Source organism: Sphaerodactylus townsendi, linkage group LG15, assembly GCF_021028975.2.
Source record: "Sphaerodactylus townsendi isolate TG3544 linkage group LG15, MPM_Stown_v2.3, whole genome shotgun sequence".
NCBI lineage: Eukaryota > Metazoa > Chordata > Lepidosauria > Squamata > Sphaerodactylidae > Sphaerodactylus > Sphaerodactylus townsendi.
This window is the reverse complement of record NC_059439.1, coordinates 21,696,266-21,721,319: the sequence shown is the minus strand read 5'-3', so window position 1 is coordinate 21,721,319 and position 25,054 is coordinate 21,696,266. Positions and strand designations below refer to the sequence as shown.

At 43.7% G+C, this 25,054-nt stretch overlaps 1 protein-coding gene across 1 annotated transcript in view; it reads right to left on the bottom strand.

The window, feature by feature from the left end:
- LOC125444054 (deleted in malignant brain tumors 1 protein-like) overlaps nt 1-25,054 on the bottom strand; it is a 109,697-nt gene that overhangs the window by 12,622 nt on the left and 72,021 nt on the right. Inside the window, exons 13-19 of the mRNA XM_048516492.1 lie at nt 24,854-24,985; nt 22,255-22,347; nt 9,439-9,819; nt 6,252-6,557; nt 4,893-5,231; nt 3,167-3,472; nt 859-1,173 (exon numbers count right to left, since the gene is read on the bottom strand). Coding sequence (XP_048372449.1) covers nt 859-1,173; nt 3,167-3,472; nt 4,893-5,231; nt 6,252-6,557; nt 9,439-9,819; nt 22,255-22,347; nt 24,854-24,985 — 1,872 coding nt within the window. The remainder of the gene's footprint in view (nt 1-858; nt 1,174-3,166; nt 3,473-4,892; nt 5,232-6,251; nt 6,558-9,438; nt 9,820-22,254; nt 22,348-24,853; nt 24,986-25,054) is intronic.

Genomic DNA, 25,054 nt, shown 5'->3' with positions numbered 1-25,054 from the left:
ATAAAGGAGACTGTGAATGCCAGCTTTGTCAAAACTAGATTTGCCAAGCATGGTGCTTCGGTGCCTATTCAACAAATGCTACTGATCAATACTTCACAGTTTGTTTATTGACTTAAGGGGGAAAGACCTAACAGTGAGAGAGGCAGGGTTGAAGAATAACAACGTATCAGGGAAAGAAGTCACTGGCAAGAGGTTTTAACGAGTTGGTTCTGTGGCTAAAGAGACACGACCACTTCACTCCATGAGCAGATGAACAGAACATGAGTTGGGCCTATCATGTTTCTTGTAGCATTTCAGTCACTAATGATACACTGGAGATTCAGCTGCCTCTTCCTATTATGGTTATCATCTCAAACACAGTGGTGGGATCCAAAAATTTTAGTAACAGGTTCCCATGGTGGTGGGATTCAAACAGTGGCATAGCGCTGGGCTGGGCGGGGCACGACGGGGCGGGGCGGGCATTCCGGGGGCTGGGCATTGCTGAGCGGGGCTGTGGCGAGGACGCAGCCGCTGCGCTGGTCCTTGGGCGGGAAACGAATCCACGCAGGCGCAGGCTGCCATGCATGCCGGTGCACCTCCTGCTAGACTGCTTCAAGTTCTGCGCTCTACTGCTGAGGAGCGGAGAAGGGGCGTAACAAAGGCAAAAATCACGTGGCAAAATCACCAATTTGTAACCCCCTCTCGGCACACACAAATAATTAGTAACCTACTCTCGGGAACCTGTGAGAACCTGCTGGATCCCACCTCTGCTCAAACTTCTTGGAAAAGTTGCGGTTGACAAACAGGCATGGCCACTGGCATTGTAACCAGTCACCAGCCATCACAGTCAGGACCCTCTGGTATCAGCCCACCTATTACCTGAGCATACCACACTAGCGTCTTCTCCGTGGTTGCAGTTGTGTTCTCCCCAGCCTTTTAGATGGCAGTCTCTGAGGAAAGCTTCGTTCCCTTCACATTTGACATCATCCAGCCAGATGTGCTCTGTTCCTTGTCCGAAATGAGCACCACGTGGGGCTGATAGGGCAACTCCACAGCCAAGTTCCCTGCACACAACACGGGCGTTGTTTATATTCCAGTCATCATCACACACAGTCCCCCACTGCTGATTGTGGAGTACTTCCACTCTGCCAGAGCACCGGTTTGAACCATTCACCAATCTGATTATGTTTGGGTCTGGAATGGTTAAAAGAATTATTAGTTCTCTGTGCGTACCCACTGCTCCTCAGCCTCTCTTGTTGTCCCTCCCATTGGTGTGAATTTAATGGTACTGTTCGGCCATCTTCATTTTGAATTTTCTACTTAACGCTTTGCACATTTCATATTTGAATTTGCATTTTGTTAAAAAGATAGAAAGCATCTGTGCTCATCCCAGACTAGATTGGTTCGACCACTGTTGGAATATTCTGTTGGCTCATGTGGTCTTTTTCTTGAGGAGCTGATTTAAAATAATAACAACCCACAATTTTGGCAACTGAGGAGTAACTCTGAATGAAATGCCCATAAAGAGAGAGAGAAAAAGTTTTGGATTGATACCCCACCTTTCTCTCCTGTAAGGAGACTCAAGGTGACCTACAAGCTCCTCTCCCTTCCTCTCCCCACAACAGATGCCTTGTGAGATAGGTTGAGGCTGAGAGAGTTCCAAAGAACTGTGACTAGCCCAAGGTCACCCAGCTGTAATGTAGGAGTGTGGAAACACATCTTTTTCACCCGATAAGCCTCTGCCACTCAGGTGGAGGAGTGGGGAATCCAATCTGGTCCTCCAGATTAGAATCCACCTGCTCTTAACCACCACATCACACTTGCTCTCATAAAATGCCCACAGTCATAACAGTATTTCCCTCCTTCACAACTCTTTGACCCCTTCCACGCGTGCAGAATAATGCACTTTCAATCCACTTTCACAGTTGTTTGCAAGTGGATTTTGCTATTCCGCACAGTGAAATCCAGCTGCACAGTGCACTGAAAGTGGATATTGCCTTCAGAATCATAGAGTTGGAAGAGACCCCAAAGGCTATCAACTACAACAATGCAGGAACACATAAATGAAGCACTCCCAACAGATGGCCATCCAGCCTCTGTTTAAAAACCTCCAAAGAAGCAGACTCCACCCACCTCCGAGGCACTGAATTCCATTGTCACACAGCCTTTACTGTCAATAAGTTCTTCCTAATGTATAGGTGGAATCTCTGTTCCTGTATCTGGAATCCATTACCCTTGTCCTAGTCTCTGAAGCGGCAGAAAACAAACTTGGTCTCTCTTCAACATGATATCCCTTCAAATATTTAAACATGGCTATCATGTCACCCCTTAGCCCAGGGGTCGGGAACCTTTTCCCCTCAAAGAGCCATTTGGCTCCCCCTCCCCTGCCCCCCCCCCCCCCCCACCCCCCCCCCCCCCCCCCCCCGCCTCACGACACTTGCTAGCTTCCACCTCACACACCCCATGCCTGCAGGGCAGGCATAGATGGGCCCGGCGGCTCGGCCTGGCCGGCCGCCGGGGGATTGATGCGCCCGCCCTGCTCCGCGCAGGGCGGGTGAAGAGGGGGCCCGCGGCTCGGCTCCTGGAGCCGCATGCGGCTCGCGAGCCGCGGGTTCCCGACCCCTGCCTTAGCCCTTTCTTCTCCAGACTAAGCATACCTAGTTCCTTAAGTTTCTTCTCATAGGGCCGTGGTGGCGAACCTTTGGCACCCCAGATGTTATGGACTACAATTCCCATCAGCCCCTGCCAATTGGCCGTGCTGGCAGGGGCTGATGGGAATTGTAGTCCATAACATCTGGAGTGCCAAAGGTTCGCCACCACTGTCATGGGGTATAGATTCCAGACCTTTAACCATTCTGGCCACCCTTCTTTGGAAATGCTTCAGCTTGTCAATATCTTTTTTGAATTGTGGTGCCCAGAACTGGACATAATATTCCAGATAAGGTTTCACCAGATAAGGTTTCACCAGGAGTAAGACACACAATTCTTACTGAATGCGAGTCAACTTCATTTCACAAACATTTTCCTCAGAAAATATTTAAGCCCATATCAAATGTGTATTTTCTGAGGAAGAAATACCGAATTGTTTTCCTTGGCAGTCAAACTAAAGAAATATAAATTTGACCTTGATCTCAGGTCTCTTGAAAATCTGGTCCTATAACAATTAAATCCTGTCATGCAAAATTACCTGAACACTCCACACTAGCATCCTTTCTGTGGTCACAGCTGTGTTCTCCCCAAGGACTTTTGGGGCAATCTCTGAGGGATTTTTCTTTTCCTGTGCAGTTAACTTTGTCCAGCCAGATGGTACCAGATCCTTGGCTGTAGCGTGCTCCTCCAACTGCTGATAAGGCATTCCCACAGTCTAGCTCTCGGCACACAACTTGGGCATCATATATATCCCAGCCGTTGTCACAAATGGTCCCCCACTGCTCGTTGTGGTAAACTTCAACCCTCCCTGAACAGCGATTTGAACCACTCACCAAGCGGACATCTGATGAGACAGAAGAAGTTAAACACAGAATATACATGAATTAAAACTAGAAGGAATTCCACACATGGGGTAAACCTAGGAAGAGTTCCCCTGAGCAGCCCATTTTAAGTAGGGAATTAGGAATTCATGCAGTTTCTTGGGGCAGGGGCCATTCACAGATTGATTGATTGATTGATTGATTGATTGATTGATTGATTGATTGATTGATTGGTTAGATTTATATACCGCCCTCCCCCGAAGGGCTCAGGGCGGTGAACAGCAAAAAGGCAGAGCACATATATCAAACTAAAATCCATTAAATAATAAATATAGGCTCTACTAAAAATAAACCCACCCCTTAAAATGCAGCAGTATTAAAATCAACATAAAAGATGGCACCTACTATCAATACCCTTGAACAACCAGAGGGAAGGGGTGGTAGATCTACTTGGTATTAAAGAGGGAAGGAGGAGGGCCCATCAGCGGCCAGTCTCCCCAAAGGCCCGGCGGAACAGCTCAGTCTTACAGGCCCTGCGGAACTCAGTAAGATCCCGCAGGGCCCGGACAGTAGGAGGAAGAGCGTTCCACCAGGCCGGGGCCAGAGCTGTAAAGGCTCTGGCCTGGGTGGAGGCCAGCTGTATCATTGAAGGGCCAGGGATCACCAGTAAATTGGCCTCTGCCAAGCGCAGAGACCGGTTCGGGACATATGGGGTAAGACAGTCCATTGCAGAGAGAAATCTTGAATAGTCATGGGCCAAAATGAGAAAAAAGGCAGTTTTTGCTTTTTATCATCCTTATATCTAATAGCCCTGGTCTGTTCTCTGTGGGTATCACAGGATATGCAAAACAGGGGCAGCCACAGCTAAAATTTAGATTTTTGCAAAGTTGAGAACCCCTTGGTTTGCAGGTATTTTTTTTTTCAAAAGTAAAATACAAATGATTTAGGATCACTCAGTCACTCTTCACTAGTTTTTTTTCCTGTAACCGATTATAAGCACTTACCACTAGTTCACAGACTTACTGGGGTAGTACTAACCTCATCCTGTTATCAAGGGCATTTAGAAAGCAGCGAATGGTATCAGGAAGGGCTATTGTAGCAGGGAAAGTTTGTGTTCATTCGTACCAAAAATGAAGACACCTACAATATATTTCATCTGGTACCTTCCCAGGCTATTAGGGTTATTGGGTCCAGGGCAAATTATTCAAACATTATTCAGTACAGGACACCTGAAGTTGTTCCAGTTCACCATCAAGCTTTTGGGGAGAAAGGTGGGGTACAAATCTAAAATTATGTACAGTGTAGCAAATAGTTTGGATATGTCTAATGCCTCTTTAAATTATTATTTTGTTGGTGAGCTTGACTCATTATCATATTTAGGCAATTGTTTCCCAGGTGAGTGTGTGCCCATGGCAGAATTAATCTGGTTTAGCAGTTGTTCACTTTCTCCAAGATGAAGGAAGGTACCTGTACATATAACACCAGCATCTTCGTCATGGGTACAATCATGTGCCCCCCACTCTTTAGCAGGGCATTTGCTGATCGCATTCTCCTTCCCCGTGCAATTGATTCCATCAAGCCAGATGGGTCCAAAGCCTCCTCCAAAACGGGAACCTCTTGGAGCTGATAAAGCAGCTCCACACCCAAGGTAATGACACACAACTTTGACGTCTTCAAGATCCCAATCATTGTCGCATATTGTTCCCCAGAGCTCTTCGTGGAATATTTCAACTCTCCCAGAACATTGGTGATCACCCTGTGCAAGTCTAATTTCCGGTGGCTCTGGGAAGGAGAAAAACACAGACAAGCAGAGAACACTTATGGATTTGTTTTACTGTGTACACACTTTTCTGCATTGCCTCTGTGTTTTGATACTTGCACACTCAGTTGTGAAGGGAAAGCGTTCAGTATATAGAATTTGAGCAGTGGAGCCACTGTAGTAAAGCACTTACTGTGCTTTTGTTTAAAGATCTAGCTCAGACTCAGGAATCTTATTTTGTACACTTACAGCAAAAGTTGACTACCAAGAGCTCTAACTGACTGGAACCCATCCCCATCAAAAAATATCAAATCTGGACATCCCGTAGGTATATATACTCCACACACTTTGTTATCATCAATTCCTCTGAAGATACCAGACACAGATGCAGGCAAAATGTCAGGAGAAAATGCTATTGGAACACAGCCATACAACCCGGAACACCCACGACATCCTAATATCACATCTGCTTTACGACTGTATGTATGTATGTATGTATGTATGTATGTATGTATGTATGTATGTATGTATGTATGTATGTATGTATGTATGTACCCTGTTTCCCCGAATATAAGACATCCCCAGAAAATAAGACGTAGTAGAGGTTTTGCTGAAGTGTGAAATATAAGACATCCCCCCGAAAGTAAGACATAGCAAAGTTTTTGTTTGGAAGCATGCCCGACGAACAGAACACAGAAAAATAAGACATCCCCTGAAAATAAGACATAGTGCATCTTTGGGAGCAAAAATTAATATAAGACACTGTCTTATTTTCGGGGAAACACGGTATGTGTGTATGTGTGTATGTGTGTGTGTATGTATGTATGTATATTTGTGAATATAAACAATATCTACACAGGCTTATTGTTTATGTTACACAGTATAAAAGCTTATTGAGAATTACGTAAGTGTATATTATATATTGAATACTAGAGACATTGGTCTCTACCCCACTTTCATTATGGTTGATTCACAACCTGGAAATGAACCGTTCCAACTGGACTTCAGGATCTTTTTAATTTATGTGGATCTTTGACAATTACCTGCACACTCTACACCAGCATGCATGCTGTGATCGCAGCTGTATTCTGCCAAGGGCTTTCCTGGACATTTGTGAAGACTCTCCTCTTCCCCAGTGCAGTTGATTCCATCCATCCAAGTGGGACCAGAGCCTTGCCCAAACTTATCTCCAATGGGCGCTGTTAAAGCTTTCCCACAACCCATTTCCCGGCACATGACGCGAGCATTGTTTAAATTCCAGCCATTTCCACACACTGTCCCCCACCGTTGGTTGTGGAGGATTTCAACTCGTCCAGCACACCGAGTTGAACCACCAGCCAGCCGCAGCTCTATGTAGAAAGAAAACAGAATCACACCAATGCTGATGCTACTGCCACAGAAGGCCTCCATAACAACCTATCCTGAATTCAAAAGGGAGGGGGAACCATATTTATAAGATACAAATATCAGCATTCATATGTTCAGTGAAATTAATGGTCTCACCATTTTGTGCTGGACAATTGCCAAAGTGATTCTTCATTCATATTCAAAACTGGGATACAGTGATGGTATCTATTCTCTTTTGTTTTGTTACTAGAATGGGGACTTGAGAGTATTGTCTTCACACAACTGGCTTTTTTTTGGTCTGACTGGAGTATCTGTCAGCTTTAATAGCTGATAGTTAACCCCTATTCTATTATGTTCTTGTTCTTGCCAATTAGCATCAAAACATTTTATGGCCATATGCCAGTGATGGCGGACCTTTTCGAGACCGAGTGCCCAAATTGTAACCCAAAACCCACTTATTTATCGCAAAGCGCCAACATGGCAATTTAACCTGAATACTGAGGTTTTAGTTTAGAAAAAGTGGTTGGCTCCAAGGCGTGCGTTACTTGGGAGTAAGCTTGGTGGTAGTTGGTGGCTTTGCTTTGAAGCAACCGTGCAACTCTTCCAACGGGTGAATCTTGACCCTAGGAGGGTTTGCTCACAAGCAACTGAGCTAACTCCCAGGTAAAGGATTGTGCTTTAGTTCTTCGCATGAAAATCAGTGGAGTTTAACAGCGCTTAACAGGGTTACCTACACTGCTTCCCCAAAACTAGGTGTTAGGTTTAATGCTAATAATCGAGCCCAGTGGCCCAGGCAGGCCAGCCTAGATGTGTGTGGGGGGGAAGGCTCTGTTTGCACGTGCCCACAGAGAGGGCTCTGAGCGCCACGTCTAGCACCCGTGCCATAGGTTCGCCACCACTGCCATATGCTGTATATATTGATGGTGTGCTATGTTTATTACTGTTGTCTATCAGTTTAAATGAAAGGGAATGGGGTTTGGAGGTAATGGAGTTCATAAGATGAGAAGGAATTGACCACAAACAGGAACAAGGGTCAGGAGGAGTGCCTAGTTGCCCCAGGTAGAAAACTGAAATGCTGCTCTTGTAGGTACTGTGGCAGTGAAACTCTAATTTCTTCACCCAACCTGGACACTCCAACAGGTATATATATAGTCCACTTGCTTTCCCAACATCAGATCCTCTGAAGATGCTAGCCACAGATGCAGGCGAAACGTCAGGAGGGAATGCTGCTAGAACACGGCCATACAGCCCGGAAACCACATAGCACCCAAGTGATTCCGGCCGTGAAAGACCTTCGACAATACATTAAACTCTAATTTGTTTCCATTACTAACTGGGATTCTTTGGGTGCTGAGGATGTAAAGAATCACTGCCCCTCATTGGGTTTTTTGCAATCTATCCCTTCACACACAGAGTTAAGTATTTTCTGGAATTTTCACAGCTTTGTGGACATATAAAATTGTACTCAGGCATGCTTATCTATAATAATAATCATTTATAATAATGATCACGTGTGTGTGTGTTCAAGCATCCCAAATATTGCTGCTGATGGCTGTGGGGTTGCCAACATGACTGGACAAGAAATTGCTGGTCCTTTAGTAGAGGTTTACTATAAGGATAGTTTCAGGTGGGTAGCTATGATGATCTGCAACAGAAGAGCAAGATTCAAGTCTAATAGACCAAGAAAAATGTTGGATTATTAGCTTTTGAGTTTCCACACTTCGATGAAGGAGAGAGCGTTAGCTTTCATAAGATTATACCCTCCCCACCCCCAAGGGGCGGAACATTTTTCTTTCCAGGCCTGTTGATAATCCGTGACGACTGCTTCACTAGTTTCAGGTGCAAAAAATGGCAGGAGGAGACAAATTGTGTGGAATGGTTCTTCTGAATAGATATTGGTTGATGCCACAAGAGGGAGCACGCTCTTAAGAAATGACCGCCCCACAGAGTTTGAGCAGTCAATCCGAGTCCACTTGTTGTAGCAGAAGTAAACAGGAGTCTAGCAGCACTTTAAAGATTTTATTCGATCCGTAGCTTTCATAAATGAGTGCCCGTTTTGTCAGATGCAGCGTTGGTCCCCCCAGCCCCCAGGAAAGGAAAGCTCACGTCCTTTTTGTTCTACAAGGAGAAACTGACATGGCAGTCCTGCCACTTGGAGGACAACCCCAAGGGACAACCCCAGTCCTGCCACTTGGAGGACAACCCCAAGGACAGATGGGGTGCTGCATCTGAAGAAGTCCACGCTAGTCCACAAAGAACAGGAATAAACTTGTGTTAGCATTTAAGGTTCCATTAGGCACCTGTTTATTGTTATTGAGTAAATGAAGCCCTGACCAGGGTAGCCCAGGATAGCCCAATTTAGTCAGATCTCAGAGCTCAGTAGGGTTGTCCCTGGTTAGTACATGAATGGGAGACCAAGAAGGAAGTCCATGGTCTCAACGCAGAGGCAGGCAAACCACCTCTGAATGTTTCCTGCCTTGAAGACCCTATGGGGTCATCACCAGTCAGCAGTGAGGACAAATTTGAAAAAGCAAATTAATCTCGGGATGATTTGCCATCATGTTTGCCAAGAGTTTTTGACCTGTGCTTTTAACAGCAGCCTGATTTTCACAAGAAAATGCTTCTCCCCATCTCAAAGATATGAATTCTGGTTGCTGCATACTGAGCTATGGGTAAAGAGACAGAAGCAGTACAGAATAGCTGGCCAGTGGCCACCACACACGTCAAAAATGTGACTCAGCCAGAGGCAAAGCCAGGGGAGAAAGCACCCGGTACACTGGTGCGTCCTTCGCCCCGTCCTGCCCTGGAACACCTCACCCCCACACCCCCACAGGGGCGCACGCCCGGTGCGTTGCGCACCTTTCTGTCCCCATGGAGCTTCACCTCTGGACTCCGCATACTGGTTCTTGAACGTACCTGAACACACAACTCCAGCATCTTCTCCATGATGGCAGTTATTATCTCCCCATGGTCTTGATTGGCACTGACTGAGAGCCAGTTCTGTGCCTTTGCATTCCGTGTCATCCAGCCAGATGCTGCCAGTTCCTTGGCCAAAATGTGCTCCACCTGGGGCTAATACCGCAGTCGAACATCCCAGCTGCCGGCACACAACTCTGGCTTCTTCCATGCCCCAGTTATCATCACAAATGGTGCCCCAGTGTCCATTATGGAGCAACTCCACTCTCCCACTGCAGCGACTGGAACCGTTCACCAATCTGACCTCAGGTGTGTCAGAGACTAAAGTATCGGAGCCCCAAACTACACCTAGGAAGATTAAGAGTGAGACAGCAATAGTGACTGAGGTAAAGAGACATAAGCATCACTGCTTTGTCAAGCTAGCTGAGAAATGCTTCTAGAGATTTGAAGAAGAAGAAGAGTTTGGATTTATATCCCCCCTTTCTCTCCTGTAAGGAGATTCAAAGGGGCTTACAATCTCCTTGCCCTTCCCCCCTCACAACAAACACCCTGTGAGGTAGGTGGCTGAGAGAGCTCCCAGAAGCTGTGACTAGCCCAAGGTCACCCAGCTGGCATGTGTGGGAGCATACAGGCTAATCTGAATTCCCCAGATAAGCCTCCACAGCTCAGGCGGCAGAGCTGGGAATCAAACCCGGTTCCTCCAGATTAGATACACGAGCTCTTAACCTCCTACGCCACTGCTGCTCTCATCCCAGCTCTCATCCCATTTGGATGATTGGAGGGATGGAGTCAGTGTAAAATTCAAAATTTGAACTTGGAGTGGGGAATAAATGAGTTAACCTTTGCCATTTTATTAGTAAGCCCTATGTACTTTATCAGCTGTTTGCTCTTTCTCTTCTCCCCACCCCCTCCACCCCCAACTGAGATCCTGACATGGTTGGGCATTGGGAATCTATCTTTAAACAGGCAAGGCAAAGGGCATTCATTACAAACTCTATACACACATAATCCCCCTGTTTGCAGTTCATTTATTTTTACATATTTCCTCTAGTCTGTGCCTGTCAACTGACATACCACCATACTTTGAGGAAATGGGATTTACTTCAGGAAAAAAACTTCTTGAAACAATTAAATACCTAGCAGGAGGCGACTTTTACTTCCCTTTACTTGCACGCTCCCTTTTTATAGACAAAACAAAGAAGTACCCCCAACCCTTGCTTTACACATGCACGTGCAGATCTGACCCTCTCTCACACAGGGACCTTCTCTCGTGCCCCTCCCTTACAGTTCTGAAATATATAATAACGGAAACCACAAATCTCTTCCGCACCCACAAGGATGCATAAAATAGCAAGTTATATATTCTGTACAGAAGCCTCTCAATTAAAAGAAGAAGGGTTGGTGCTTATACCCCATTTCTCTCTACCTTTTAGGAGTCTCAAAGTGGCTTGCAATTCCCTTCCCTTCCACTCCCCACAACAGACACCATGTGAGGTAAGTGGGGTTGAGAGAGTTCTGAGAGAACTGTCACTAGCCCAAGGTGCCCAAGCAGGGTTCATGTGGCGGAGTGGGGAAACAAACCCAGTTCTCCTGATTAGAGCCACAGCTCATAACCACTACACCATATGACTGATCTTCTTCTTCAGTAGTGAGGGAAATATATAGTTTGAAGCTGTCTGGGGACAATTTCATCTCTTTCTACTTCATATAGCTGCCTGTCATCATAACTATAATGATAAAGGATATTTTGAAGCATTGGACAGCTAGATCATTTATTCGTTGTTCTTCAATAAAAGCAGTAAGAAGTTTTGTGTTTATTTTTTATAATATGAGCAATTAATATGGATTGGATATTCTAAGGAAATGTAATTGTTAGGTTCCAGACTGGAGTCTGCTGCTCATGCAGAGGAGTGGGGAATCAAACCTGGGTCTCCAGCAGGGCCTCTTAATTCCCAGATTTTAACAGTAAGACTCTGTCATGGAGATGCACCTTTCCCCTTATATCTCCACAAGAGAAGGAGTTAGATACTTACCTTGAAAAAGTTAAAACTGGGAATTCAGACAACCTGCTAAGCCCATTGTTACAACACTTTAGTGGTATTTCAGTGTTTTAGTGCTATTAGAAAATAAAAGAAAACCTCCCAATGTTCCATGTAATGGCTACTCCACAACAGAAATCAGAAGAGCTTTAAGACCAAGAGAAACTCAGAAGACTGAGGAGAAACAGCCCACCACAGGAAAAATATGTCTGCCATACATTAAGGGAATCACAGAGCCCTTTGGGGGTTGGGCGGTATATAAGTTAAATGAATGAATGAATGAATGAATGAATGAATGAATGAATGAATGAATGAATGAATGAATGAATGAATGAATGAATGAATGAATGAAATAGGGAAACTGATGAAAAAACACAACCTGCAAACCATCTTCAAACCTACCAGGAAAATACAGCAGATGCTACGCTTAGCAAAGAATAAGAGAGACCCCCTCACTTCTGCAGGAGTCTATCACATACCCTGAAGCTGTGGAAAGGTCTATGTAGAACCCACAAAACGCAGCATTCAGACTAGCATTAAGGAGCACGAAAGACACTGTCGGCTTAACCATTCTGAAAAATCTGCAGTTGCAGAACATGTGTTAAACAAAACTGGACATAACATTTCATTTGAAAACACTGAAATTCTGGTCAATTCAGAAGGTTACTATGTCAGACTGCACAGGGAGGCCATTGAAATTCACAAACACCAAGACAACTTCAACATGAAGAAGAGACTCTGAAAATTAGCAAAGCTTGGCTACCAGTACTTAAAAAATGGACTGATAATCCCACCCGCAATACAATGCACTCAACCACACCTTTGCATAGCAACTTCCACCCAAACACTTACTGATTGGTTCCCCACCCTGGAACATGGAGAATATACCCCACTAAACTTTCCCTTCCCACTAGACACAGTGTGAAACAGACTTTTCTCTGTGATACACCTCTGAAGATGCCAGTCACAGATGCAGGCAAAACGTTAGGAACAAGATCTACCAGACCATGGCCACACAGCCTGGAAAACCCATCAGAACCAAAACCTCTCAACTTCACGGAAGCAGGGGGGAGCAGTTTGATCACCATCTTCCAGTTGTGGAAAGTGGGCTAGAAGTGGGTGGGAGTAGGCGGGACAACAAAAACCAACAGTAACATTTAACTCAAGGAAAAAGGCATGTCAAAATTGGCTTCCAGAAAAAGCTCAGTGGGAAAGTGGTCTCAAAGAACCAGGGGGGGAAAGGGAGGACACACAAACAAGTCAACAAAAACAAGTGAAAATGAAAGGCATAAAAATGTGTGCAGAAATTGGGAGAAACCAAAACAGTATGGGTCCAAAAGCAATGAAAAAATCCAAGTGGTAGAAGTAATTAAGAAGTGATAATGTTTAGTAAGGATGAGAACTTAAAAAAAACCCATAGTATTTTTTTGGTTCCAAATAACAAGGAGCCAAAGAACATTGGTTTCTTGGTTCTAAATTTAGTATTTAGATCCAGTTTAGTATTCAGATACAGACCGCTTAGTATTTGTGTCTGTATCTGTTTGTATTCAGATCCAGGTTTTTTGGGATTTTTTAATATTATTATTCTCCATTATTTCCTATGGGGAATATCACCAGGAGGCTGTAGGGACTATTTTTAAAGCTGATGGCATCAAATGATGGTGCCAGTTTTCTGTAAATGCCCCCCCCCCCATCCATTGTCAAGTACCTTAGGTCAAGGGATCCAGTTCTATGAACCTCTGAACAAGATACCCCACCACCCTCCATCTGTTTACAATGGGGGGGATTTTGATATTATCTCCAGTGCAAAAGTCAATACGAAACATACTGAGCAATTTAGGAATTTCAAATTTACTTGAAAAATTAAAATTCTACACCAAAGGTTAAGGTCAGACTGTACAGGAGGCCATTGAAATTCACAACACCAAGACAACTTCAACATGAAGAAGAGGACTTGAAAATTGTGCAAGCTTGGCTACCTGTACTCAAAAATGGACTGATAATCCCACCCGCAATACAATGCACTCAACCACACCTTTGCATAGCAACTTCCACCCAATCTGAATCTGTGCGAATTCAGGCATATTCGGGCCCAAATCAGCCGAATATGTCCTGCCCAAATATGAACGAAATTCGGTCGCAAAGGCATTCGGCTTTGGTATTTTTTGGTGAGTCTTTGCATTGTAAAATCGGCGTGTTTTTTAAAGTTAGTGGCATTGTTCAGTAATAATTCAGAGACTGTCCTTGATGATACCAAATTCCAGGTTTAGGTTTGGTTTGTGGGAGCCAGCATGGATCCCCAAAGGTTGCCCCCCCATTCCCACTGTTTCGTAAATGGAGCAACAGGAGATGGGTCACCCCTTTGAGGGTTCATAAATTTAACCCCCCTGAATCAAACTTCACTAAACCTGGGTGGTATTATCAAGACAGTCTCTGAATGATATCCTGATATTTTGGTGCCACTAGCTTTAAAAATGTGCCCCCTGTAGGCCGAAACACAAAAGAAACACCAAACATACAAATAAAATCAGACGGACCTGAATTTTCATAAAATTCCAAAATATTCGGAATATCCGGAATGTAAAATATTTGTTTATTTGGGCCTACAGATAATTTTATGCCCAAATAAATCTGAATTTTACTGAATTTCTAAGGTATTGGCCAAGCCTACAGAGCATGCTGCAACAACCGCTGATCAAATGCCTCTCACGTTACAAAACCAATAAGCCCCAAAGAAGCAATACAGAACCAAAGAATCCCTGCAAAACACCAGCCCAATGGTGGCAACCCCAATTGCAGCAATGTCAAACCAGAGACTGGTGAAATCCTATTTTTGGAGGCAGGACACTTTTGCAAAGCTCCAACAGAACCAGTTCCACCACCGAAGCCCAGGAGAACCCAGGGCCAGTGAGGTAGTGCAAGCCCCCCAAAAATCAATGGCAATCCATGGTAGCCCAACAGAACTAGAGGTGGAATCAACAGAACCAGAGAAAGCCAGGTAGAGCTATAAGATACTGACCAGACACACACTAACACAGAGATTGCTTGATCTCATTTCCCTGTGACAACTGCCTCCTTTTCCTCTTTGTCCTGTCACCTGGGAAACCTGCAAAGTCTACACAATTCTGCTGCATAGGATGTAGAAGAAAAGCCTTAATATCAAGGCTGATGTCCTGTTCACCCTCCCCAAAAGCATCCAGATCTCTATGAAAGTTCCAGGAGTTCCAAAGAGCACACATCGTAAGTCAGGTGTCAATTTGTCAGTTTACATAAAGAATTGCATTGGTTTTTGGATTTTGCTTCAGACCAGTACCACTACCTGGAATCGAGATGAGCTATAGAAATCAATCCTGAACAGGCACACTACAGGTAGATCCCATTTCATCCAATTCAGATTACTCCCAGGAAATTGCTCTTAAGATAGCGCTGATAATTTAACAGTAAGGAACATTTGCGTGAATGGAATTCTGGGCTACTTTGGTCTGATCCAGCATGGCTTTTCCATTTCTGCACATACCTCAGACACCTACCCTCTCTGTATTATTTCACGCAATCTTGGCTGGTTCCCAGTGGACTCAATACAGGAATGTATTATTTATTTGTTACTATTTATTTGTTACTAGAATTTATTACTTTGGTTTACAAATGTGCTTTATAAAACAAGCATATGCTCAGGAACTGTTAATAGTGAAGGCCCAAATTTATTTATTTATTTATTTATTTATTTATTTATTTATTTATTTATTTATTTATTTATACATACTTTAGACTGTTATACCGCCCTGTCCCTGGAGGGCTCTGGGCGGTGTACAACATATAGCGTGGTACAGTCATAAGATAACTAAAACCTTTAAAAGCAGCAATAACAATAAAACTAAGTATACTAATATAATAAATACAGATTTAAAGATAGGTATGTCCAAGTAAATCCTGTTTAAAGTCCCTCCCCAGAGGGGGGGAGGAGCCAGTCCCATTAGATTTATCAAAACGGTCTGGATGTGGGCAGTTTAAGAGCGTCCTTCCCCATTCACCTGCCCGAGGTTACCAAGTGGTACTCCTGGCCTCTGGAGACCACTCGCTTCCGCGCTGGTCGTCAAAGCCTACTTCAAAAAGGCACTATGGAATTCAAGACGCCGAGGGCGGGAGAGTAGCTGCCGCGCTGTGTCACCCCTGAAGTGGAAGGTGCTGGACCCCCGCACTACCTCTGAGGGAGTGGGAAAGGGCTGTGCTGGGTTATAATCCTGAGTACATATTCTCGTTGGAGAATTTGATTCAGATCAAGTTCTACCTAATCCAACATTCTTTTCATTTTTTAAAATGTTTTTACAAGATTTCTGGGTAAGATAAAAATGGACATAAGTATAAAAATAAAAACCAAATAATTAGGGCAGAGTTTCTCACAAAGAAGGTTGGCCACATATTAGTAGTGCTAACAGTAGTGAAGGGGGTCTTTCCTGCACATGCAGACAATGCACTTTCACAATTGTTTGCAAGTGGATTTTGCTATTCCACACTGTCAAATTCAGCTGCAAAGTGGATTGAAAGTGCATTATTCTGCATGTGCAGAAGGGGCCCAGGACTTTCCTCTGTGTAGCACAAGAATATTGCCCATTTTTCAACAAATTAAGTAGGCTACGAATAACCTTTCTGATATCATAAATGAAAACCTAGGTGCTGGCTTCTTCAGCATTCAGCATAAAGGCTAACCTCATTTCCTAGCATTTTGCAAAAAAACCAGAAGATATTAGGTAGACCACTGGAAATTGCCAAGTGGACCAGTGGACCTTCTGTCCACCACTGCTTTAATCTTTGATCTCAAACAAACAAGCAGTTGCAAACAGTGGGGATAGCAGGGAAAATGTGTCCATTTGCTAGATCTGAAGGGGAAAAAACACTCACCCCAAAGACTGGTCAGAAGAAGCAGGGCCATTGCCATTTCTCTGTGTCTCCCTTCTGGATGTCCAGCAGAGAGAATGAAGGCAAACATTGCTCCAGGAACTCCGCTATGTTGGAGCAGATTATCAACTTGGATGGACAGCCCAAGGCCCAGGTGCTTTGCAATGACTTTGACAGATCAATGCCGTGGTCAAAGGTTGGGACTGGGAACAAAATTCCGGGAAGGGACTGGTGGAGGCTGGGAGGGAGGCGTCTGATCAAACTTTGTGGAAGCCCCTCTCTGGTGCAAAAAAAGCGCTGTTTGTGTTTTTAAAAATTGGGTCACAAAGTTGAGTTCTGTCAAGTAATTCTTTTGACCATGGTGCTGTTGGGGAGCACAATGGGGAGAGACTTGTGGTTTGAATCCTCTCCTGAAGACAACTGGTGGTTTGAATCCCCTCCTGAAGACATCCTTGACAGTAGGATTGCTGGGTCCCTCCTGGCAACTGGCAGGAGTTTTGGGAGGGAGGCAGGTAGAAGAGGTGGTGAACCTTCACAAAGACATCACTTCTGGCGCAATGTGGAAGTGCCCACGTTGAAGAAGAAGGGTTAGTTTTTATACTTTTCTCAACCTTTAAGGAGTCTCAGAGAAAGCCCAAATTGCCTCCAGTTCACTCAGCAGAAAAAAACCCTCCTGTGGAAAGACTGTGTCTTCTCTCACACAAAAGTTTGGCAGAAGGTGGGGAAGCATACTCAAAGAAGAAGCTTTTTATGAGACAAGGAGGCTGAAATATTCCCGCCTTGATATAAAAATAGAAAATAAAAAAGGAGATGCATAGGAGATATATGTGGGTGTTGGGGACCTGCTGGGAGATCTTGGTTTATTTGCAGTTCTCTCAGAACTCTCTCAGCCTGACCTACCTTACAAGGGGTTCTGGAAGGAAAGGAGTTTGTAAGCTGCTTTGAGCCTCCTTATGAAAACTGGGGTATAGATCCAAACTCTTCTTCTCTTCTATTACATTTTTTAAAATCCCTTTGGAACAACATATCAAGAACTATTCATTCATTCAATCAGCTATGAATCAGAAATTTCCATTCAGTAAAAGCAGCTTTCTGGTTAATAATTGGTGAATGGAGGCAATGCTCATCAAACAAACTTCTTTTGTCTGCCATGGATAGGTGACCCAGGGCTGGGTGGGGAAATGGACTACTCTGATTCTGTTTTGCAAACTACAACAAACTTCCATTCAAGTGTACACAAACTGAATGGAGAGGATTGCTCAACCGGGTGAGCCTGGCCCTCCAGACCATCATGTGAAAAGAATGTGCATCAACTATTTGGGAAGAGTCTTGCTGTAATCCACAGTTGACCCCTCTCATTTCCAATTCATGTTTAACATTCAGGAGGTCTCATACTCAGAACTTGTTTTCCATCTTCAAAGCTAGGGCCAGCCTGGTTCTATTACAGAGTGAAATACAGACTGAAGTTTCAGTGACACCTGATGACTTGTCTCAGAGACAGAAAGAGTTTTTACAATCTTGAAGGACCGGCTTAAAGACTTGAAGGTCGAGTCCAGTTGTCAATGCACTTTCCTATCCTGTATATTAAATAAAAAAATTAGGCTGTCAAGTGATCCTTATAGGCTAAGTCGTAGTGGTAATCAGAGTGGTTATATGGATTTGCTCACTTTTCCAGTCTATGACGACAGTGCAGTGCAGGCAGGCAGGTAAAAGAAGAAGAAGAAGAAAGAAGAAGAAGAAGAAGAAGAAGAAGAAGAGGAGGAGGAGGAGGAGGAGGAGGAGGAGGAGTTTGGATTTATACCCCCTTTCTCTCCTGTAAGGAGACTCAAATAGGCTTACAAACTCTTTTCTCTTGCTCTCTGCACAACAGACACCTTGTGAGGGAGGTGAGCCTGAAAGAGTTCAGAATGTGACCCCCGCCCGTTGTCACCAACAGGTTTCATGTGGAGGAGCAGGGAAACAAATCCAGTTCACCAGGCTAGAGTTCGCCACCCAGGTGGAGGAGTGGGGAATTAAACCCAGTCCACCAGCTCTTATGCACCAGACCACACTGGCTCTGCATGGCAATTTTTAATGTCTATGTAGTAATATTCAGGAGGAGGTTGGTTTAATACTAACAAGTGCAAATCTTCCGGCAAGTGGTACATAGCTTGTTTGTGGCCAGAGTCATGTGCTCTTGGGCAAAAGTTGAAAGGAAAAAGCCAAAGGGCTCTTGGCTGTTCAGCTCTTAGCCTGTGGCTCACCAAACCTATGGACAAACCAGAGTTCCTGATCCATTCAGGCCAAGTGATTGTTTTTGGTTTGCTTTGGATCATCTAGATCAGGAACTCTTCCAGATACTGTGGAGTCCACAATCAGTTCTTCTGTCAGCATGGCCACCAAGTGCTGGTAGGGCTGATGGAAATTGTAGTTCCTGAACATCTGAGCCGCAGGTTCCCACCTCACTCCAGATGAAAGGTTGTAATAAGCTGCTTTGAGAGAGAAGTGGAATATAAATAAATAAATAAGATAAGATACTTAAAAGTTGAATTGTGGATAATCAGAATGTGTGTAAGGAAATATTATCCCAGTCAACTTTAAGTTAGCAAAATTGTGCTTTTTAATTTTAAAAAATTGCACTGGTCATGGACTGGCCACACAGTACAACACAAAACTATATTGTATGAGCATATACATATTCACCCCATAAATAACAGAGGCCTGTTATATTTAAATTCTGGACTAATACATCTTTTGTCATCTATTGCCTATTAGGTTAAGGAACAACAATTGTAAAAATCAATATTTCAGCAAAACTTCTGTCTCCAAAAAATCCCCAAAAGGCTGCTAAGATTTAAAGAAAAAGGATAGCTTTTGTCTCCCATTTCTCAAATGAACTACTTCCATCAAGCTTTTAGATATGAGCCATACCTCTGTCCCTCCCACTCTCTATTTCCCTGTTTCTCCTAAAAAAAAATTGTAGTGTTAATAATAAACAAACTTATTCTGTTGGATCCACATTCTGATATTCAAATTTTTGGAACTTTTCCCATTCCTAGCTATTAATAGTCTAGCAGCTGTCAAAAAACCTCATGTAATCATATTTCTGCTTACCCTAGAAAACTCTTAATCTACTAAACACAACAGTATAACCTTTGGAACAAAGGATAATTTATAATTAGTGATATTCTTTATCTCTGTTAACTCTCTTTGCCAAAATAATATAATTACAGGAGAAATCCACCAATACGACTCGAGTTTGCTGAGACTGCTGCCCCTTCCCAAGACACGAAAAAATAATGCTTTCAAAACCACCTTTCACAACTGTTTGCAAGTGGATTTCGCCATTCCGCACAGCTCAAAGAGCACTGAAAGCAGTTTGAAAGTGCATTATTCTGCATGTGCGGGATGAGCCTCAGATAAATTTCCAACTTCTTTATTATTTTCACTGAATGTACCTTGTGTAATTTTTGAGGAGTGTCATCAAAAGCGATTTAAAAGGTTATTTGAAATATTAATGCTTCTGGCTTTGGTGGTTCCTCCTGAAAATATTTTACACCATTCTTATTAAGCGATCATAGGAGAGAACAGAGATTCATTGGTTTGCGGTAAGCAATCTTTACAAGTTTTTTTTTTAAAGTTACTTGAATGCCATGGAAGGTAACCTGAAGCAACCTTAAGTATTCCTGTTCTAAGTAATACCAGGGTGATGAGTCTTTGTTAGTATGAAGCCATTTATATCATTTTCAAACATTTTATAATTTTTAAACAATTTATGGCTTTTTCCACATGTCATTTACAACGAATCTCGCCACCAAATTCTACTTTTCCCTCTGAATTCCAGACATTTTCTCTGTAGTTTGGTTCAGGAAACATTTTTCCATCATTTTTCCTCCAATGTTTTTCCGAGCACTGAACTGTGATCCCCCCCCCCCCGCATCTGCCTCTAAGCCAGCTTCATTTGAAGTGTGATCATGTTTAAATGATTATCTCTGCCCCACCAAACACCTGCTCTTTATCTATGTCCCCATTGTAGTTGCCCACCCTCCCCTTCAGCCATTTTTCCTCCCTCTCCTCCTACATTTTCAAAAAGAATTTCATTTTTTTTCTCTTTGTCCTATTGAATTAGTGATGGAAAATAGAGACAGAGGTCTCCCCTTCCGCGACACGCAAAATAATGCGCCAAACCACTTTCACAACTGTTTGCAAGTGATTTGCCATTCCACACAGCTCAGCACTGAAAGCAGTTTCGAGGTGCACATTCTGCATGTGCAGAATGAGCCTGAGATACAAAGAGGCTGGGTTCAATTGATCGTGCCTGACAAATCGGGCCACACAGAAACTGGCAATACAAATGTTGTGGCAGAGAGTGGTTTTCAAGCGAGGCCAATTGAATTGGTAAGTAAATAGAACACTGAGACGCTTGGAAGATTGGAAAGAGTACTCAGGAAGTAAATCACGTAATGTAGTCAGAGTTTGCTGCAAAATGATTGTGTGTCACTGAAGATCAAATTTCTGGCCCAAAATGTGGTTCTCGTGCATTGAGGTGGATGTGGCTGTTTCTGCCCTTTGTAATGGTACCCCTGTTTAGGAGTTGTTTTGGCTTCCATTTTGGGTTGGTATTCTCAATAGTAGAAATGGAGGCTGCAAAAAAAATTAGGAAGGGCTGTTCCTCTCTGTCACAGGCAGCATCCCAACACCATCAGGATAATACATTTTCAGCAGTAGTGGTGGAATAGGATGTAAATTGTCGACACAAGAGTTTGAAAATCCCCCTAAACCAGGGGGCAGGAGGTGTGTGGAATGATTTCATAGAAAATGTTTCGCGACGGGTTTCTAATCACCGGAAAACCCATGCTGCATGGAAAAGGTCGTACTTGCAGCTGAAACCACAAAATCCCTTTGCTGTGGGTCGGAGGTAAAAATGGCTCAGCTCCACAGGCTGTTATCTTGTTTTCGTTTGCTTTTGTCTGTTGAGCTTTGGAAAAGCTCTAAAGAACTCCATCTTCCTGATCAAGGCAAAAAAAATGACTAGGAGATATGAGATGGTCCCACTTCCCAGGCAAATCAGATTTATCTTGTCGAAGGCTTTAATGGTTTGAAATTATTAGGTGGCTGTGGTTCCGGGCCGTATGGTCGCAGTTCTAGCAAGTATTCTTCCTGACGTTTCACCTGCATCTGTGGCTGGCACCTTCAGAGGATCTGATAGTAGGAAAGCAAGAATGCTGCTAGAACACAGCCATACAGCCCAGAAACCACACAGCACCCCAGATTTATCTTGCCTTCTAATCTCAGGAGATATGTGTGTGGCATATATAGAATGACTTCCGGTTTAAAAGGGGAGAAGAATCCTTTCTCTGATGGTTATACCTGGTAATGTCAGAACATCATTGAGAGTAATGATTAGTAAGGAAAATTAACAATCTTCAAACACATTCTCTGGCTCTCCATTCCTCCCCCCACCCCAGGCATCATTGCAAAGGTTTCCACGTACTGATTGTCATGTTTTTGTGCTCCCCAGAAACCAGAACATCCTGGTGAAATTCTGTCGTGAGTTTCTTCGCTCATTCAAGCATATGCAGAATAATGCACTTTTCAAACCGCTTTTCAGTGCCTTTGAAGCAAAGGGATCGGTAAACCACTTGCAAACAAAGTTGTGAAAGTGGTTTGAAAATGCATTATTTTGCGTAAAAGCGGAAGGGGGCCTTCATCTTGAAATACAGTGACTCAAACAACAGCTTTTAGCCTTAGACTGAAAATGCAGATGGAAACTATCCCCTGGGGTATTTTTGCCAACACTGGGTTCCCCTCCCCTGCCCCCTCGTGTTAATGGTCTGGGAAGAGCCGGAGTCTTCACTAAGCAGGTGTCACAGTCCATCTGTGTGCCATTTGTTCTCCCTCCTGTATATTTGAGTGCCATTCACTGTAATGAGACCCGATTGCAATGTCTTGCCTAAATCACCTGCAAGAGCAAAGAGTTTGAGCCACCTAGTCAGTGAAACAAGGTCTCCAAATCACAAACAAATGAAATACATATATATCACCATTTTTTATTGGGGCTGCTGTGCCCCAGGTTGTGAAATACCTCCAAAGATTTTAAGAAGCCCGAGGAGAGGGGTTTGGGATATCATACTGATTGATTGACCACTTCGTCATAACGATAACCATATTGCGAACGCAGCCAGACTCCTCCGGAGCAAAATGCAAGGGATCGGATTTCATCCGTCCCATACCAACGTACTGGTTGCCGATCGAAAATCGGGTCAGCGTTTAAAGCTCTTGTTTTGACCTTTAAAGCCATTCGCGCCTTGGCCCTGCATATCTAAGGACCGCCTCTCCCATATCGCTTCCTTCTAGGCCCTCCTCGCTCAATGGAGGCGGACCTGCTGGTAAATCCCTGGTCTTTAGCGGCGATCCGGTTGGTCTCTACAAGGGCTGCGGGTTTCACGCTCTGGCCCCTACCTGGTGGAAACAGGTCTGTGGTGAGATCAGGCCCCGCGGATTCTACAAAGTTTCCCAGGCCTGTAAAACGGACTCAGTACCCGCCAGGCTTGGCTGTCAATGATATCAACCGCAAATAAAAGTAAAACATCTGGTCTTCGCTGCGGTCTACAAAGGAAACAGAATATTGTGCCATCTCTAGTTTAATATTTTATGTGACGTATGTATTTTAATTAACTTTATATATAAGGATGTTTTAAATTTTTATTTTAGTTGAAACCGCCTCTGAGCCTTCGGGAGGGTTTTGCTACAAATACAAATACAAATACAAATACAAATACAAATACAAATACAAATACAAATACAAATACAATAAATAAATAAATAAATAAATAAATAAATAAATAAATAAATAAATAAATAAATAAATAAATAAATAAATAAAAGACTATTGTGTCCCCCTTCTCAAGGGCCCCTTCTGCACACGCAAAATAATGCATTTTCAAACCACTTTCACAATTGTTTGCAAGTGGATTTTGCTATTCCGCACAGCTTCAAAGAGCACTGAAAGCAGTTTGAAAGTGCATTATTCTGCATGTGTGGAATGAGCCAAGGTGAACTGATCTCTGTCACCCGGAGATCAGTTGTAACAGTGGGAGACCACCAGCCACCACACGGGAATTGACAACTGTATTTGATATTGCTTTCTTTAATTGCCGTTATCAGTTTGGTGAAGTTGGGACAGAAATCTCATTTGAAGATTAAACCCCTGACGTGTAAATACTGACTGCTCATTTCTAACTAGACCTCAGTTATATACTGGGGTTCTTTTCTTACTCTTATTTAAAGGGCCGTTGGAAATGTGTTATGTTTGGCTGCAAGAAACTTTCCATTCCTGCCTAGAGGAAAATGGGTCGTCAAGTGTTTCCCTGGCTGATTCCGCATGGGCCAAAAACAGCAGTGTGAAAATGGTGTGAAAATGGTGTAAAAGGGTTTAAAACAGTGTAAAAGGGTTTATACTGTTTTCACACCGTTTTCACACCGCTGTCTTTGGCCCATGCGGAATCAGCCCCTGTTTCACAGAAACTTAGTGAGCCGGATAGCCTCTGGCCATTCAAGCCATCTTCCCTTGACTTAAAAATAGATAAAGGACCTATTCATCAACCTGTATTCAGAATTTCACTTGTGTGATACTGTGGGGTGAAGCCTACACCATCCAACTACTCCACTGAACAAAGCTCTTTTTTTTGGGGGGGGGGGTCTAAATTAAAATGTTTATATTCCTTCTTTCCTTTTGGCTCAAATGTGAAACTTTCCTCCAATCTTAACAGCCTACACAGAGTTCCCATTGGTGTGAATCTCCATCATAGAGAACCTTCCCTAGTTTCATTAGGAACCTGCGAGCCTTCCAGATACTCAGGGTCCACACTCCCATCAGCCCCACCAGCATGGCCAATTGGCCATGCTGACAGAGGCTGATGGGAATTGTAGTTCCTGAACATCTGGAGAGCCGCAGGTTCCCTACCCCTGCTCTAGCTCAAGTGTTTCTTCCAACAGGACTTGGTGTTAGGGGGCTCTGAAATGGATATTATATAAAAGCAAGAAATTGCAATGTATTGTCAAAGGCTTTCATGGCCGGATTCAACTGGTTGTGGTGGGTTTTCCAGGCTGTGTGGCCGTGGTCTGGTAGATCTTGTTCCTAACGTTTTGCCTGCATCTGTGGCTGGCATCTTCAGAGGGCAACTTGGTCTGCACTCTGGCCTGGCTTTCTCTCCTCTAAAGCTTTAACTACCTGGCAGGAGGTTGGATATCTCTGCCATTGTTTTGGCCAAACAAAATGACTCCCTCCTGCACTCCCAGCTCCTCTAACTCTAAAAACAAAAGATAAATAATTGCAACCTAATATCGAGGTGGGGCACGGTCTTGTGACAGAACAGCATGAACTCCTCTCTAGCAAAAGAAAATAGGAAAGCCCTGGGATATCCAGTCAGGTGGCAATGGGTGCAAAAGCAATTTGATTTCCTTACCCTGTCTCCGAGTGAAGGGAAATGCCATAAATAATCTTCCCTGCCTCTTTTTTCGTAGGTAGTAAAAGGACCCGCCAAGGAGCAGGGCAACAGCTACCAGCACCAGAATTACAACAATAGCTACAGAGGAATCTATGGGGGGAAAGAAGAACATTTATAGAATGACATAGAGCGGGAGAAGTGTTAGTTCCCCTATCCATC